Source organism: Bactrocera tryoni, chromosome 4 (genome assembly GCF_016617805.1).
Source record: "Bactrocera tryoni isolate S06 chromosome 4, CSIRO_BtryS06_freeze2, whole genome shotgun sequence".
Taxonomy (NCBI): Eukaryota; Metazoa; Arthropoda; class Insecta; order Diptera; family Tephritidae; genus Bactrocera; species Bactrocera tryoni.
Genome location: NC_052502.1, coordinates 41,913,444 through 41,932,604, shown reverse-complemented (window position 1 = coordinate 41,932,604; position 19,161 = coordinate 41,913,444). Strand labels below are relative to the sequence as shown.

At 36.2% G+C, this 19,161-nt stretch overlaps 1 protein-coding gene across 1 annotated transcript in view; it reads right to left on the bottom strand.

The window, feature by feature from the left end:
* The window catches only part of LOC120774382, a 75,877-nt gene that overhangs the window by 9,403 nt on the left and 47,313 nt on the right, over nt 1-19,161 (bottom strand). The window contains exons 3-4 of the mRNA XM_040103992.1: nt 8,116-8,209; nt 7,594-7,773 (exon numbers count right to left, since the gene is read on the bottom strand). Coding sequence (XP_039959926.1) covers nt 7,594-7,773; nt 8,116-8,209 — 274 coding nt within the window. The remainder of the gene's footprint in view (nt 1-7,593; nt 7,774-8,115; nt 8,210-19,161) is intronic.

Genomic DNA, 19,161 nt, shown 5'->3' with positions numbered 1-19,161 from the left:
ACTAAAGTGCCACTCATTCTGCTTTTTTTTAACGTGTAACCTTAAAAAGCTAAGGTTAAGTTTGGATGCGGTCAAACGTCAGGTAACACCGTAACGTAACAGTACAGCATCTTTAAAAATAAGAGCAAAGAAGTGAGGAAGGGCTAAGTTTGGGTGCAGCCGAACTTTTGCAACTTGCATGAATCAGAGTCCGGGAAATACCTTCAGACGGTGGCAAAATTTTATATTAAAATATGTTGCGAAAGAATTAAACTTAGTTTCATTGATATGTTTTAGTTCGCGTCAGCAAAAATTTTTTTAAAAAAAAACTTCAAATAATATGTTTGTAATATTAACTTAACTGAAGAGGCTAAATTTAATATAGTGGGGTATTGAAGAGGAGCTAAGGGAACATATTCTTAGTATGGAGATAATATCTCCCTAAATACATAAATAAAATTTACTAAAAGCATTTTTCGGAACTACTTTACGAGTATTCACACCGGAAACATTGTTTTGGGTTAGTACTTTAAGTTAGTTGCGGAAAAGCTCTTATCCATGATATCTTTGCCAATACATTAAGACAGCCAGTACAGTTATAAAATCATTGCATAATTTTAGGCGACATTAATTCGGCTAGTAGTCACTAATTCGCTTAGGATTTTTATTTATATTTCCTTTTTTCAAACTATACAAGTACTAGTACCCCACTAGAGCTTGCCTAACTGCTACGTAAAGTCAATCCATTCATTAGTTAAACGCGAAAGAATAGCGAAGGAAGATCTATTCCCATTCTACTGATAGTGATGTGGATTTTCTTGCAAGTTCATGTGGCCTAGCACCCATCTGGCCTTATTACAACATAACTCGATGCTAGTCTACTGCGTACATGCGCTCCTTAAGTGCGGTCGTTGAGATCTGCCTCTGTTTGAGGAACCATGCAATGGTCTAGAAGCCGGGAACTAGTATTGATGATTAGTTCCAACTCTTCCACCCACTTTCCCCGCAAACTGTGACTCAATAATAAAAAAAGCTTATTGCCATCTAATGCAGCGTCACTTTCACTCCTTCGCAGATTCAAGCACAGAGGAAAGCTCAGCAGGATTTAGTACAGCCACGACACCTCCACCACCAGATACCTATCTCCTCTGATTCTATATGACAATCCAATATGGCCATTCACATCTTAGTTACACCAAATGTTCTATGTGATGATTAGAATGAAGTGTCCTAGTTGATATGGGCACACATGCTCTAACATTTCTTAACGAATGAAAACTTTTCCAATGTTCTCTATTATACAAAAAAAGTGGAAACTGTGTGATGTAATCAAATCTTATCCTCACTTAAATGCAACTTTAAAACATGGCCTTTAAAAGGATAACCAAATAGTCATTTGGATTAAACTCCCGCTTTGTAATAAACAAGACGCTTTTGAATAAAGCTATTCTGCAAAAATAACTGATTTAAAAATTTCTTATTTTCTCTTATTTTCTGGCGCTACAAATGCATTTAATCGCAGCAGCATTTAACTGCAGCAAACACGCATTGCCCATTTTGGTTAATTAACCTACTTCAAGACATTATTTACTCTTCAACATAATTGCCTTCATATCTGTCTAAGCGGCAATTTCTGTATACCAACACGAAATGATCCATAGGCGCAAAGTTGGCGCAATGGCGAGCGAATGAATGCGAGCCGATGGCTTGATTTTATGTGCATGACATACATTTCATGCGGCTGCCTCGAAAAGCGGCAAAAACTAACACACGCACAGTTAGGCATGTACGGAAGACTACACGCGGCAGTGAAACGAACTAGTTGCCGACCGCCTCTTGAACTTCAGGAATAACACTGACTTTACATTTGAAAACAGCAACAAAGTTAGAGCACTGAATTTGCGTATAGAGAGTATTCGGATACATATTGAGGTAGTATAGCTGTTATTTTAGTTGTTACCAAATTTTGTCTTATGTATACTGGCGCAGATTTACCATCGTCTCAAATGACATACATACAACTGTATTTTTATAGTCTATTTTAAATTAATATATTTTTTGTTTGTTTACATAAATTTTATAATTTTAACTACAAATCGATTTTGTTCATTTTCACCCCAAAAACACTAGCCCTAACTAGTATATATCTTTACTAGAGGAATACTTTGCTGCAAACATTCGGGAGTATATTTCGCCTGAACATATGAACAGTCCATCAAAAGGTCTGCTATGCCTAAGCGCGTTGACACACTGAAAGGACTGTGTGGGCTATAAATTGCAACAACTACAGCAGCGATAATATTGCCTGACTAACAGTAAATGGCACCACACGCAATGCAGTTGTGGCTGTGTTTGCATGTACGGTTAACTACACTACACGCCATTGGATTAGCACAAAGTAATGTATTGTTAGCTTGTTTTGGCATACATTTCTTTTAGAGTCATAATTTCTAAATAAATTTATTTATTTTAAGTCTTGAGCATTTTTTTATTGAGAGTGCCCTGCTAAATGCGTTTGGGGAGCAATTTCTACGGAACTTCCATATACTTTAAATCTATGTACAATGGTACGGCCCCGCAAACCTTCAACTACTAAGAAAACGATTCAACTGGGGATCCTCCTTCTGTTAATAATGAAAATAATAATTATATCCTTAACAGATTTTCTTTTCATATGGAAAAACACGTATTTTAAACAAGAATATTTAAGTGAGATTTTTCCTTTTTCCACCTCTTCATATGTCGACAAACTCCTATGTTTTAACAATGATTGGCACTATTCCTTTGTTTCCAGCATTTAATACTCGAGATTTCTTCAAAAATTGCTTCCTTATCAGAATCTGAAAACTGAGTGGTTTCTGAGGTACGAGTATCATTTTTTTTTAAGTGGTTGGAGGCAAGTCAATGGATTTTGCTATACGAGTTAATGACACCTTAGTGAGTAATCGCACTTATAAACATTTAACATAACCGTTTATTGATAGTGGGCGCGGTTATTATTCGATTTCTTCTACTTTTACATTTTGTTAGGAGGTGCTTGAAAGAAAGCCATCAACAAGGTTGGTTGATATACGATATTTATATTAATTTGTGAGGCATGCAACCTAATTTTCACGACACAAGTGCTTTTCTAATGTTATCTTCACCAAAAAATTTCATTTTCTTAGCTTTATTTATGACCGGGATTATAATATTTCATTTAACGACATTTCGTGGACGTGACAATGGTCCGTTTGTGCCGTATACAATACCAACGTTCCCAGAGCGGCAATTAATACGGCCACCAATTATCAGTGACCTGAAGTACCTCGCCTCGTCCTTCTTTTATATACAATATGAAACTCTATGTCTATGTCGACAAATGTTAGATGTTATAAATAATGGTTAACTGAGCAATTCAGTGTTAGTACCGGTACTTTTTTATTGCTTGCTCTTTTCTACCATTGCAATAATATACAAAGCTTCAAAGTGTAAATAATAAGAACAAAAAAACAATTTTATACAACTTATGCATGTACTTGTATGCATACTGATGACGCGCAGTGTACTTTAAGTGCATATAGAGAAGCAAGTGAATTCGCCTGTCGCCTACCTCGGAGCGCAGTGATATGTGAGCACATCATAATTCAATCACTAGCAGTGGCATTAACTGTTCAGCTGAATGCACAAATATATACATACCATATATATGGTATATACATATGCACAATCATTTGTGATGCATGACTTCCAGCAAGCTATCCCTGTAGTGTGACATCAAGCTAGTCCGTAAATATAACTGTGTACAAAGCTTGTCAGCGAGTCAGGAAGATATTTTACTAATTCAAATTGAGGAACGATTTTCTATAGGGTTACTTCCCATTAACAATAAATTTGTTTAATAATCCCACAAAAAATTTTATTTTCATTATATACCTCACTGGTACGATGCTGGTCACTTCACGGTGAAGAATCTTTCTCCACAAAAACACTACCCTTCATTAAAAGGTAAAAAGGACAGTCGGCTGCCCACGAGCTTCTACATAGTTCATACGGACAAAACTGGTCATGTGGCGACTGTTCCGCTTGAGCAACGTAGGACGGTCAATTCTGAGTGGTACACCACCATTTGTTTGCCTGAAGTCTTCGGAGAAATTCGAAAAACGAACAAGAGAAGACGAATCATTGTGCACCATGACAATGCGAGCTCTCACACATCGGCTCAAACCAGCGTCTTTTTGACCGGCCAAAACGTCGAATTGATGGGTCATCCGCCGTACAGCCCTGACTTGGCACCCAATGACTTCTTTTTATTCCCACACATCAAGAAAATAATGCGTGGTCAACGATTTTCGTCGCCAGAAGATGCTGTTGAAGCATTCAAAAACGATGTTTTGGAGGTGTCTCAATCGGAGTGAAAAAAGTGCTTCGAATATTGGTTTGAGCGCATGCAAAGTGTATAAATCTTGATAGAGAATATTTTGAAAAACAATAAAACCATTTTCATTGATAAATATTCCAATTTTCATTATTAGGCCGAAATATATGTATATAGCAGCCCTCGTACCAGTTGTAAAGTAGTTTCTAACTACAGGATTTCACTATGAGCATACTATAACGCAGTCATAGTAAGTACTGCAAGCTAGCGTTTCCCTTACTCTCTAAATCAGCGACTCAGTCCGTCGGTATCAGGGAGTGGGCACAGTTTGGTATATGAAAAATGCACATATTCGAGTGACGTGCCTTTCAATATTTCATGCACAAAAATAGCACAGAAGTAGCAACGGAAAGGAAAAGGCACAGACAGAAAGGGGCATAGAAGATAAAATAGTGTTGAGAGGAAGAGTTGTGTGAATACAATAAAAATATAGGACAATGAAAGGAAAAGGAAATGAAAAAAGTGAAAAAATTGGCACGCAAACGAAGCTATTATCTGCTTATACAGTATTGTGAAAACGTATGCAATTATTTTACTGTTAGAATCCCATTTAGAGCTTTAGTATAGCAAAGTGTAACAAAAGTAGCTTTAAGAAAGTAGCTTTCCGAATAAAAACAGATTTGGAGTTGTGCCTCTCATATTATATAAACCCGATGAAAAAGCGAATGTGCTATGAAATGAAATAAAACCAACGAAACTATGGCTAAGTAGGCACGAGTTATTCGGACACGCCAACTTGTAAAATATATGCATATCATCTCGCAAACTCTTTTGAATTAAGAATTCCAAAATGATTTTGCAGTTAGATGCGTATGAACAACTTAAAATAGGTTAGGTAAAAGGTCGATAAAAGAAGGAAGTCACTTGTATAGCTTAAAACGCCGGTCCGTTGTGGTACTTATAATCTGTTGAAAAAAACTGGATCATAAGACCCTTGCAGATCAAAAAAATTTGTAGAGACGGCTAATATTAGTTTCGGCTTTGACTTCTGTTTGGACGAAGGTAGTTTACCTAGATGTTTCAGCCTCCATCTTGCGAAGGCTGGACAATGGAAAACTAAGTCTCTGGATGTTTCCAACTTACCCTCCTCCCTACAACTTTGACAACCAGCGTCCGTCAAGATTTTAAGGCTTACCACATAAATGCCTATTGGAGAGTGTCCAGTAAGAACTCCTACAATCGCGGCAAGATGAACTTTACTCAGGGCAAGTAGTTCAGTGGATCTCTTGCGTTCTACTCTGAGCCAAATTGACCTCGAAGAGCGGATGCCCATTAGACGAAACAATAATACTTAGATAGGTTAAAAACAATGTCGAAGAAGCGAACTGTTTTGCCCAGAACCAAATGTAAGAACTGGAGAGCTTGCTTATGTAAAACCGATAGACTTAAGACAATACGCAAATGATAAGCCTTAAAAAGATCTCTGGTAATAATAGCTTAACTCCAAGATTGCCGTTCTACCGAAAGAATATTGCTATTACTCGTACTAGCTTAAGATTTGCTTACATATTGTTAGGCATCTTGTACAATCTAATTTAATGTTATATGGAAATACCACCATCCAGAGCATCAACAACCCGGCAAGGCTCGGCTATTGAAACTCCAATCTATTGAAAGCATAGCGCGGAAACTAACCCATACACAACTCATAAAATATTTGCGTAAGAAACGATCATACATATGTACATAAGACTTTCAGTTAGGATTGTAAATTGGACATTAAGAAACTCACGGAAACTTTAACATAAATTTCTGTTAACGGCGATTTAACCGATAGGCGGCTTGCAGGAAATTTACCACAAAAAAGTTTCGCGACCCAAATCCAACTTCCAGTTAACTGTACGTAATATACACATACATATGTACATATATACATACATTCAAATATTATATTTATGATACCGTTACTTTGCAAAAATGTTGTGTGCTTTTAGGCGCTAACCTATTTAATGGCGTCGTACAGTGTGATCAAATGAATTAAAAACGGAAGTCGAAATGTTTCATTTGCAAGAATTGAGCCAAGATGTTTGTTTAACTGAAAACAATTTTATATTTTCTATTTCTTTATGTCTTCATTCTCATATAATCAAACTAGTGCAGATATCAGAACTATCGAACAATTCAAAAGTTCTTTGGTTTTATAGAAAAATTATATATTATTATAAATTATAATTCTCAAAATTTCTATCTCTCCTTGGGCAGACTCTTTAGACTGTCGCTGTTAGCTCGAAATTTCGAAATTCCCTATATGAGATGCACTTCTCAAACTTTTTAGAAGTTTTGAAGGTTAAGCTCAGTAATTCTTGAATTTTATGAATTTATAAAATTATTCTCATTCCCCTATCCAAATTTTTATACCGTGAACTAACATAATCGATGTATATATTTTAGCCATATCCCACTGTCTGTACGCCTATTTGTTTTTATATACGCATCTAGTCAAGAGTTTGACTCATTTAAAAATATATATTTGTATAATGTACGCTATGCTATATAATTTCCTCATAATTTCATATATACTTATGAAAATCCAAACTGCCAAGCGACGAGGTAACCCGACCAATTTTATTTCGATGGGTAGTTGAAGCTATATTTTTTCGTGAGCGAAGATTTCCACAACTACCCCAAACAGCAGTTTTGACTGAATGAAATATTTAATGATCAATTTTTATCGAAGCTTACAAAAATAGTCAGGAATAGCGAAATTACGTACAAAAAAGTAACTACAAAACTCAGCTTCTTGAATTAGGATTTCATATGAAATTTTGCTGAGCAATCATGGAGTAAAAGAAGCGCAAAAAAAGAGGTTATGTTTCTTTAAATTATTTTGGGATTCCAATTTTATGTTGGAAATCACTGTGCTTATATTTTGTACATATTTCAAATATCCAGAGTCACAGAAGTCATGACATCTACAAAATTTGTTTATCAGTTTCAATTCTGATTTTGATATCTGTCACAATCCGCAGCAGCACTGCTACTCGTATAGCTCATGGTATTGTGGCATTTACACAGACAAAGTAGTAATTAATTAACGCTAACGAAAATTGGTATTCGTTTTGAGTTTAAAATACTGAAATGTCATTTCATTTGCTCGATGGCCCTGGGTCACTATGTGTACTAACACCATGACATGATGTTAAGGATGAATCAAGTGCAATGTTTACATGGATTAAAAAGTAGTTTCATACACTTACCGTTATATATGTCCGACGCTGTTGGCACGTGCTCCGTGTTGAAACGATTTTTCAAATAAGTCAAAATCAAATTAGTCTTGCCCACAGCGCCATCGCCAACAAGCACACATTTGATGGAAGGTGTTTTCAGTTGCTTCGGCTGAGATTTCGTTTGCACGGCCGACGTATCGTATTTTTTACCTACAAACGGCGAGACGGTAAAGTTTTATGTCAGCGCATAGAATATTATAACTAATTAAAAGCGGCTCAAGTGCAAATTATATACTTAAACGCTGAAATGAAATGCATCTTTTACTTTTACTGCATTATAAAGTCTTTCGTTTTGTACAATCCTTTCAATTGCCTCTTTTGCGCCAATTTTGCGCTAGACTTCTGCTGTTGCACCTTAAAACTTTTTAAATTACGGCAATTATCTTTCGATACACTTTCAAACACACATAAATATATAATTGCACATAAAAAAAAAATGAGGGAGAGAGAGGTATTTAAATTTGCACTTCAGCTCACTTTTACAATACTCACCTTTGGCGCTTCGCTTTGATTTGCTTTTTCGCAGCAGAAACTTCACCCCCTTACCGCTGCTGTTACGTGAACTAGAACTGGTATCGCTGCTCAACTGCAAAGAGAACGAAATACGAAGAAAAATTATTACATTACTGCAAGGCAGGGTTTCAAACACAAAGAATAGACATACTATATGTCTCTATACACATAGTACTTATGTATATACATACTTAATGGTTTTATTATATAATTGCTATACAAGGCTGTTCTACTATCTTTTACCTAGCGTTTAGCAATAGCGCGGCAAAAGGCTCGTAAGGCTTCAATGGAAACAAATGGCATATATTCTATATAGGCTGAGCATTTCACTAGTCACAAAGAACAACCTTGCATAAAAATTTATAAAAGCATATTATGGCTCTTTAAGAACATAAATTATAAAGTTCTTTTCTTACTGTGATTCGCCCTTATATACATAGGTAGCATTTCCTCCCAACTGACGTACTTGACTTGAGACATTTTACATCGAGATCTTAAAGTGAAAGCGTACAAAATACACTTGTGCAAGAACCGAAGCCGCTCGAACTTCCAAAGCGACATCGCTTCGCTTTATGGGCACTTGAAAAGTACCAAGAATATTCAATGCTTTCGAGCCAAATTTTTTCTTAGTCAATGGGTATGTAAATAAACAAAATTTCTACATTTGAGACGAAGAGCAACCTGAAGAGTTTCAAGAGCTACCATTTCATCAAGAAAAAATATCGGTTTGGTGTGGTTTGTTGGCCGGTGGAATCATCGGTCATATTTCTTCCAAGTTGATGCCGGTGAGAACATAACCGTCCATTATGACCGTTATTGCGCCGTGATAAACGACTATTTGATGCCTGAAATTGAAGCTCGTGACCTCTGCGACAACAAGACGGCGCCACACATCGCATCAATCAATGAATTTATTGAGAGAACACTTCGGTGAGCAAATAATTTCACGTTTTGGTCCGGTCGATAGGCCACCCAGATCGTGTGATATCACAACGTTAGACTTTTTACTGGGGCGTTATGTAACGTCTAAAGTCTATGAGAGATAATCTTCAAAAAATAGATGCCAAAGAATGTTTTTCGAATGATAATAGAACTTTCACCATTAAATTTGAAATTTCTGTGTTTTGATTATTTCAACGAAATTACAAAAGAGTAGACCAAAGAGAACCGTAGGTGTTAACCCAATGCAGAATATAATATTCAGAAGAAAGAGTCTCGAAATCCTGACCACTTTGTTGAATTTATAGTTAGTATTCATAGCAGCTAAGGAAAAAAATTATATCTTTACTTAGGAGAAACATGAAAAACATTAACTTGTTTCACCGAAGCTTTTAAAACTGAGAAAGAGATAGAAATAATGCAAGAAAGGAAAGATATTGTTATGAAAAATGTAAGACGAAATACATATACTATGCAGCATAATTTAGGTATACCTATTTTCTCAAGCCACTAAACTGTTAGATGACGTACCCTATATATCATAAAGGTGGAGTACCGAATGAAAATAAAGCAGAAAAGTCAGACGCTGTCTTCACTATTGTTCAAAGGATACAAAGCGTTAAAAGTTTTAAGAAAATAATTAATTTCTGCAGAAAGCATTAGAATATATGTGAAATTATCTAGGCCGCAGCAAACTAAGAAGACATTTGTACATTAAGAGCATACATGGTATCTTTAGATTCAGCAATTCGAGCGGCGAATGCCTTGCTTCCCTAATCGCTAACATAGTGAATTTATAAGAGTAAAGGGTAAGTGATATTGATAGCATCGGCCTCAACACCCGTGCTGTTAGTTCTGCTTTCTCCAGACTGGACAAGGATGCAAATGTGTCTGGCAGTGAACGAGGGCAAGACGAAATATCTCCCCTCATCAAACAAACAGTCGTCGCACTCGCGACTTGGCTCTCACGTCACTGTTGACAGTCGTAACTTTGAAATCGTAGATAATTTCGTCTATCTTGGAACCAGCGTAAACACCACCAACAATGTCAGTCCGGAAATCCAACGCAGGATAACTCTTGCCAACAGGTGCTACTTCGGACTGAGTAGGCAATTGAGAAGCAAAGTCCTCTCTCGATGAACAAAAACCAAACTCTATAAGTCACTCATAATTCCCGTCCTGCTATATGGTGCAGCGGGCTGGACGATGACACCAACTGATGAGTTGACGTTGCGAGTTTTCGAGAGAAAAATTCTGCGAAAGATTTATGGTCCTTTGCACATTGGCCACGGCGAATATCGCATTCGATGGAACGATGAGCTGTTCGAGATATATAACGACATTGACATCGTTCAGCGAATTAAAAGACAGCGGCTACGCTGGCTAGGTCATGTTGTCCGAATGGATGAAAACACTCCAGCTCTGAAAATATTCGACGCAGTACCCGCCGGGGAAGCAGAGGAAGAGGAATACCTCCACTCCGTTGGAAAGACCAGGTGGAGAAGGACTTGGCTTGGCTTGGAATCTCCAATTGGCGCCACCTTGCAAAAAGAAGAAACGACTGGCACGCTGTTGTTAACTCGGCTATAATCGCGTAAGCGGTGTCTATGCCAATTAAGAAGAAGAAGAAGGGTAAAATAGAATACAGGTCGCAGTGCGTACCTCTGTTTAATTCTGACTTTAGCTCTCATTACTCATTAGTCAGAATTTTCACATTTCTTCACCAACCCAGTTGATTTCTCTAATCTAAAGCTTAATATGCGCTATATCTTTTTTTATTTATTTAAGCTTTGGTGCTTGAAGTTTATACCACTCTTCAAAAATAGTAACAAATATGAAACTTTTTTATTTATTTTTTCTTTCGTGTTATTCGAGTTTTCGTATTTATGTGTTGCCTTCTCCCACATTACCTCACACAAACGAGCTCATGCTGCATGCTACCGAGAATTTTATCAGTATTTGATTTCACTCCCAATCAACGAAGATATTGCTTGCCGGCCAAAAGCACAGCAGCCTGACTTAGAGAGTGTATGAAATAAAGAGTCAAAATGTAAGCGTCGGAAAGCAATAAAGCAAATGACATGCAGACCCGATTATAGCCACCAAGTGAAATAAAAGTGGCAATAAAACGTTTGAGTATACCGTTAGGTATGTGTGAGTATGCACGAAAACATACTTCAGCGATAAAATAAAGCGCGGGGAAGGAAGAGCTCATGTGGAATTCAATTGGAAAAGTGTAGCGATTTTTACGTCACTGCTCGCATTTACATTTCCGCATTAATCAGAATTATAAGCGCCTGTAGCGGGTTGTTAGCAGTACGTATGTATATATGTATTATATATGTATATATACATATGTATATGTATGTAGGTAGGCATGTAGGGAAGCATAGAACACCTTAAGATGTAACTGCGCTGTCAATTCGATAATGACGACAAGCTCCTGTGTGGTAGACACGGCTACTTGCAAGTAAGTAAATTTGTGGCAACACCTACTTTCGGGCTAACATTGTCATCTTCAATGCGTGCATGACGATGCATTATGATAAAATATACGAGCGAAAAAATTTATGCAGCCACACTAGTGGATTTAAGGCGTTGCCGTTGTTGCCGACTAAATTAAAGACGTATTTCTTAGTCCAAAGAAGTGAGTGTTTCGTGGTATTGGTGCACCAGTAGTGAGTATGAGTGTGCATGCGTGCCACAGAATTATGTCCAATTTAATATGCGCATATAAATTAGTAAAACGATGAGCTAAAGTTGCATGCCACACGTTCCTATACAAAGCAGTCGCACATATTTACTCGCATGTATATATGTACATGAATGAAAGAAAGTATTTCCATTGGCGTATTTTTGCCGCCGCTGTCCTTCTTCTCGCCAGTTTGCTGCGGCAATAAATTTTAGCTGCTGAGTAGAAATAGTGCTGACACTGCAATATGTGTACATAAAGGTATGCAAGTTGTGCCAATTCACCAACGAAGATATATGTACATATTCAAAAACATTCATCATACATCGCTTTGTGTGCCGTTGAGTGTGCCGCTATCACATGTGAACACTAACAGCTGTCTACTAGCGCGCATACGGTGGTTATTCGCTTGCGGCTATGCTAATTTTTGTGCTTTTGTATGCCAAAAAGCTAATTGTAGCGCAATTTATACTCCTTCAACTTTTTTTGTATAAACCTTGCATAATAATGGCCACTTCTTTCTCTTAAGAGAGTATTCCGCTGTTTGTCACAATCGGACCCGAATGGGTTCGAATTAGTCGCAACTTGCTGCAAATGGTTGATAAATCTGTAGTTTGACAGTAATATGTATTTTTTAGACAGATTTCGGACCAAACCAAGATATGTCGAAACTTTCTTTCAGCTATATAATTTTGTCGAACTTATATGCGAGAGAAAAAAAAATTATAATAGACACCCTTATTAAGGTAATCGCTCTTGGAGAATTTTAAATGACGCAAGTTTTTCCAAAACGACCAGATTTCACCATACGACAAATCTTGGTAAAGACCCGTGAAAGGAAGATCGACACACGGCACCTCTTCGCCGATTTTAAAGCCGCCTTCGACAGCACGAAAAGGAACTAACTCTATGCCGCTATGCCTGAACTTGGATCTCCGCAAAGCTAATGCGGCTGTATAAGCTGACGTTGAGCAACAGCAAACACACCGTTAGGATCAGTAAAGACCTCTCCGAGCCTTTAGATACCAAGCGAGCTTTCAGACAAGGAGACTTCTTCAATATATTGCTGAAGAAAATAATTCGAGTTGCAGAGATAGAGAGTGAAGGTACTCGTACAATATAAGAGTTGCCTCAACAACCGCGCCGTTAGTTCTGCTTTCTTCAGGCTGGATAAGGAGGCGAAGCGTATGGGTCTGGTAGTGAACGAGGAGAAGACGATATATCCCCTGTCATTAAAGAAACTCGCGACTTGGCTTCCACGTCACTGTGTACGACTTCGAGGTCGTGGATAATTTCACTTATCTTGGAACCAGTATTAACACCAATAACAACGTCAGCCTCGAAATCCAAAGCAGAATAACTCTTGCCTACAGGTTCTACCTTGGAATGAGTAGGCAATTGAGAAGTAAAGTCCTCTCTCGACGAGCAAAGACCAAACTCTAGAAGTTGCTCATAATTCCCGTCCTGCTATATGGTGCAGAGGCTTGGACGATGACAGCAACCGATGAGTCGACATTACGAGTTTTCGAGAGAACATGTGGGACATACGACGACATTGATATAGTTCAGCGAATTAATAGACAGCGGCTACGCTACGGAATGGACGAAAACACTCCAGCTCTGAAAATATTCGACGCAGTACCCGCCGGGGGAAGGAGGGAAAAAGGAAGAGTCTGAGAAATTAAAAGAATTAAAATATCAACAACTGCAAATGGAAAATGTATTCCAGGAAAGGAAAGCTGAATGTCCACCCTCCTTCAAGGAACAGCGAAGAAATAAAAACTTTATGACATGTACACACATTTCATAAAATTGCCGATTAAACAACTTTTTCAAATAACAATAACGAAGTTATTAGCAAAGGATACAACTTTATCCATTCACACAATGGCTTTGCATGGAACATAGCACTACACAGCACGGCATGGCACACAGCGGACGCAATGCCTTATGATTTATCACAGTTGTCAACGCATTTAATTTAATGGCTGTTTCATTGAACAAAGGACTTTAAAATGTGCGTATGTGTGGCAACAACTCGAAGGATACACATACACACATACACGAGAGTACATTTGTTTTTTAGCTTTGTGTTTGCCTCCTCAGGTGACACAACATAAATTAGTGCAATTTATTGTAATTGTTATAAATTTCAATTATCCAAGCAATTATTTTGCTCATAAAAATCAATTTAATTTTAACTACATATATACTTGTTTCTATAGGGTGCGCCAACATTTATGGCAGTTCTTAAACGTTGAATAATTTTGAAAACAAGAAAAATGTTTCTTTCGAAAACATGCGACTCAATTACGGCATTGGTTAAAAGCTCATGAAATTCGACTTGACGCAAAACAGTGTGACATTGCATATTTCAGCGAAAATATCCAAATAAAGCTGTCATATGTCGGTCCGTCGCATCGATGGCAATCGACTGATAGTAAAAAGCTAAAGTTTCCAAAACGTATCTAATAAAGGACCAAAAAAATTGTACAAATTAACCTTCTTCATTTTCAATAATATACCGACAAAAAATTAATAATGTACCCTGTTTATATACATACTATGGTATATACTTATATACGCGTGGCCACGCAAACCTTACCACTTAAAATTTTCAATTGTTGTGCATATTTGACAACATTTTATAACGGTACTTTTTGCAGTATTGAAAATTTTTATTTAAAAATAAGTTATTTTATTGTTATTTATCAAAAATATTAAAAATTTAAAACAAAATAAATTCAGCTATAGACAAAATCATTTGGAAGTTAGTGAGCGTTACAAAATAAGTGCGAAATGGAGGAGACTGACGTGCGAAGAGAAACTATTATTTTTAGTTTTTTTAATTTACTATCATTTGCTTTATAAATGAAATTTATGTTTACTTTTATTTTTCTTTAATTGAAACACGACATTTAGTCGCTTTATTACTTTAAAAACAATAAAATCTGCCGATTTTGTATAACCACAGAATAGCTAGTTTCTGTTTTACACATTAAAGGTAATAAATTAAAAACTATATTATAATTAGACAATATAATTTAGTTTACTTATGCTTAGAAAAAATCAAATTGTTGAAAATCCCGTCCGAACGAAAAAGTCCGAAAAAAAAATTAAGACAGTGTAGTGGTAAGCTTTGCGTGGCCACGAATGTATGTATGATACATACACATGTATGTAGATACAAACATGCATACCAGTATACGCGAGAGCTCGAATTATCAACACGGAAATTTATATTTCCAGCACAGTGTTTGTAAATTATTTTATTAAAATTACGATGTGTGTGCACTTTAGACCCTGCAGATAAATTTCGGCAGTTAACAGTTAATACAAATATTAATCTCACATCATAAATAACTGTTGAATAAGGGGTTATTACATCCATGATTATAACTATAAATGGTCACATTTCAACTAACCAACCAAAATATATCACATAAAATAACTTACGGGAGAACTAAAATAATGATAATTAATTTAAAATGAGGTATTGCGTAATTCCTGAAACGATTGCACAATTCTATTTTCGACGTCAGATTTCGATATGTCCAAGGTAATACGCTCACTTAATTTAGTTAAGAAAAACAAAAAAGGTGCATTTCTTTTAGTAATTATGTGTTCAGTTTGTATGGAAGCTATACGCTATAGTAATCCGATCTGAACAATTTTTTCGGAGATTACATAGTTGCCTTAGACAATAATCTATACCAAATTTCGTGAAGATACATTGTCAAATGTGAAAGTTTTCCATACAATAACTTGATTCCGATCGTTCAGTTTATATGACATCTATATGTTATAATGGTCCGATGTCGGCAGTTCCGACAAATGAGCAGCTTCCTGAAGAGAAAATGACGTTTGCAAAATTTCAAAACGATATCTTAAAAACTGAGGGACTAGTTCGTATAGTTCGTATATATATAGACGGGCAAACAGACAGACGGACATGGCTAAATCGACTCAGCTCATCAGTTTATAGGGTCTCCGACGCTTCCTACTAAGTGACAAACTTAATATACTCTGTTCAGGATATAAAAATGTTGGTTTTCTGTTGATTTGCAATATAAAACTCGACAGAGGAACAGATGGGTTGCTGGTGGAACCGACATGGTTTTATATAAGGTTTGGAACAATCAAATGAAATAGCCTTGAATCAACATGCCCACACTAAAAAAGTCAATATAATTTTACATTATACTAAATTAAGTGCACTGATAAATATCTTTGACAAAACTCATATGTAAATGTATTTATATATTTATGTGCGCTTCTCCGTTTACTCAAACATCAAAAAGGAAGCTCAAGCTCATCATTAAAACTTTTGCTGTAAATAATCTTCAAATGACATTCATAATAACGTAAACGGCATTGCGCAAAGCGAAGAAAGCACTTCAAATTTTAAAATGATAAGACAAATCAAATTGCACAGCTGTTTACTTTCAAAACTTTTTTTTCACAACCAATTAAAGCAACAAAATCATATGTGGATTACGAGAAATGAACTCGCAAGTATGAATGATGAGTATGAACCAAGCATACACACACCTGAGGGTTTCCAACACAAGAAAGTTGTGTGTTTTGAATTGTTTCATAAAAAGTTCCTTAGTCCTAGTGCATTCAAGGTAAACATCTATGTATATTAGCTAAGTAAAAAAGCAGACAATTAAAATTTCGATTATAAAAATGATTTTGATTGATACCTTGTTGCAAGGCATTTATTCGTTTAGCTTTGCTACATTCCAATTTTTGCATAAAAAAAAAATCTGGTGATTTTGAATATCACGATTTTAAACTCGCTGTCAATCATATCCCTATGGCTCTACCGATTTTCTATTGAACTCAAATCGAACATTGCGTACAAAAAGACGAAAATGCAACTAATTTTTTCACGATTTTCGTCATTGGAACATCCTGTTACAAAATGATGCGACTCTTTTGTTGGCGAAGAAAGTCTCTATGCTCTTAATATTACTCACAGATCTACGACCACTGTATGTATACACATTAATGCTAATAAGAAAATGCTCGATGCTTTTCATATTTCAAATCCGTTCTTTACAGGAAACAAAACGAAATTTAAAAAACTTTTGCATTCTCACAAATATTCCCTGTCGCAGGTGTAACAAGCAAAAGCAAATAACGATAAATAAAAAGTAAGCGCGTTTAACACAAATGCACGGCCAAGCATAACGCACAAATATTACTCATACGCCACGACACCCAATTCTTGCATACGTATACATACATATTTAGAAATGTATAGATGCTGGCTTAGTTTACAAACCAAAATGAATCCGCGCATATAAATGTCAAGTCAGCAACAATTTGCAACACATGTGTTTTATGTGTGTGTACTCGTATGTGTCTAAACGCAGGCATTTGTTTGTATTTAAGACCGCAAAGGATTGACTTTAATACGTCGGCGCTTGTGGAAAATAGATGTGTTGAAGTACATAGTACATATGTATGTATATGCAGGCATTTGTACATTTTTCGTCGTTCTTGGTATTTTGCCGGTAGAATTTTGTTATTTATTTTCATTTTACAACACGAATTAGTAATTGGAATTTGCATTAGAAAAGCGGAACGAGTAAATTCCAAGCTCAGACGAAAAGAAAACAAAGACGCTCTACTTATACTTATGTATGTATGTGCGATTTTTGCAGTTCGGCGAGTATGCCGTGCACAGTGATCCATTTCGAAGATAAAAAATAGAGAATTCGTGCGAACTTCATGTCTGAATTGATCCACTTACTTCAAAAGAATGTCACAATAGAAAGAGCAAGCAAATCGTGGTGAAATTGACCACAATGTTGAGGTATTGAGAATTATTAAGCTAAAATATTTTTGAAATCTTTACATTAAAATTAAATTTTTTGATTAAATTTCAGTTATTTTTTCTTTCTTTTTGATTTAAATTCGTATCGTTTTATATATAAAAATATTAATATTCGCTTGTTCCAATTATCTGTCTTGTCGTTTAAAAGTTTACAGCAATTTTTCGACTATGATATTAGAGGCTGTTTTTTGCTAAAACCGAAAATTTTGGTTAAAATTTCAAAACAAATAGGACTTTTTGGGTGAGTCGTACATTTCACACGGACCTTTAGCTTCACTGATAGTATTTTTAGTCGCTTTCTGCTCTTAGCACCGACCACTGTGCAGTCGATGCGCGGAACGAACATATTTGCATAAAATGTAGAAAAAGACATTTGAATGGGTACAGGAAACAGGATATCAACCAGTTCAGCGAAGAATTACTGCCCAATGACGCCACCGGCCCATAAACCGCATCAAACCATAATTTTTCCGGGATGCAATGGCGATTCATAGAGTATGTACGAATGTACTTTCACAGAAATAAAGAATTTTATTAATATCGCAACCGTTTTTGTTTTATTAAAAAAAAAATTTTGTAGCGCTCTTATTGAAAAAAGTTTAGGCTACTGACTCCGAATTTCGCTAGTCAATTTTAATAAATTTCACTCGTTGTTGGATCGTATATCTCTCCATGATGAAATGGCAAACCATACTGAAGTGAAAAGTAAAAAAAAAATTGCGTCGTTTGCTGTCCCTATCGGTCTACTTTTGTAGCGTGCCTATTTAAAAACCCGTTACGCGAACTAGTCCCTCAATTTTGAGATATCGAACCCCAATAGCATAGAGTTGCCATTCAAACTGAACGATCAAAATAAGTATAAAAAACTTTTCATTTGAAAATATTTTCACAAAATGTCGCATAAATTATTGTAAGATACAAAGACAAAATCCACGAATAAATTGGTACCAATCACGATAGGCTAACAAACTGATCGATCAAAATCAAGTTCTTGTATGAAATACTTTTTTAACGGGTGATACAAGTAAGAGTACTTTTTTCAATAGAACACTTCTTCGGTGAGCAGATAATTTCCCGTATTGGGTCGGTCTAGTGGCCACCAAGATAGTGTAATATTACACCGTTATATTTTTTCCTGAGGGTGTATGAAAAGTCTAAAGGCCAGGCCTTACCAGGCCAGTTACCAGTCGAATTGCTAGAATGAGTCATCGAAAATTGGACTCAACGGATTGACCATCTGAGACTTAGCTACGGTTAACCCTTGAAACAGATAATCTTCAAAAAACAAGAAAGAACGCTAACTTCGGCTGCACCGAAGCTAATATACCCTTCACAGGTGCATTTTTTTTAGTACCTATGCGTTCAGTTTGTTTGGTAGCTATATGCTATAGTTAACCGATCTGAACAATTTCCTTGGGGATTACATTTTTGCCTTAGAAAATAATCTGTGCCAACTTTTGTGAAGATACATTGTCAAATGTGAAAGTTTTCCATACAATAACTTGATTCCCATCGTTCAGTTTATATGGCAGCTATGTATATGTTATAG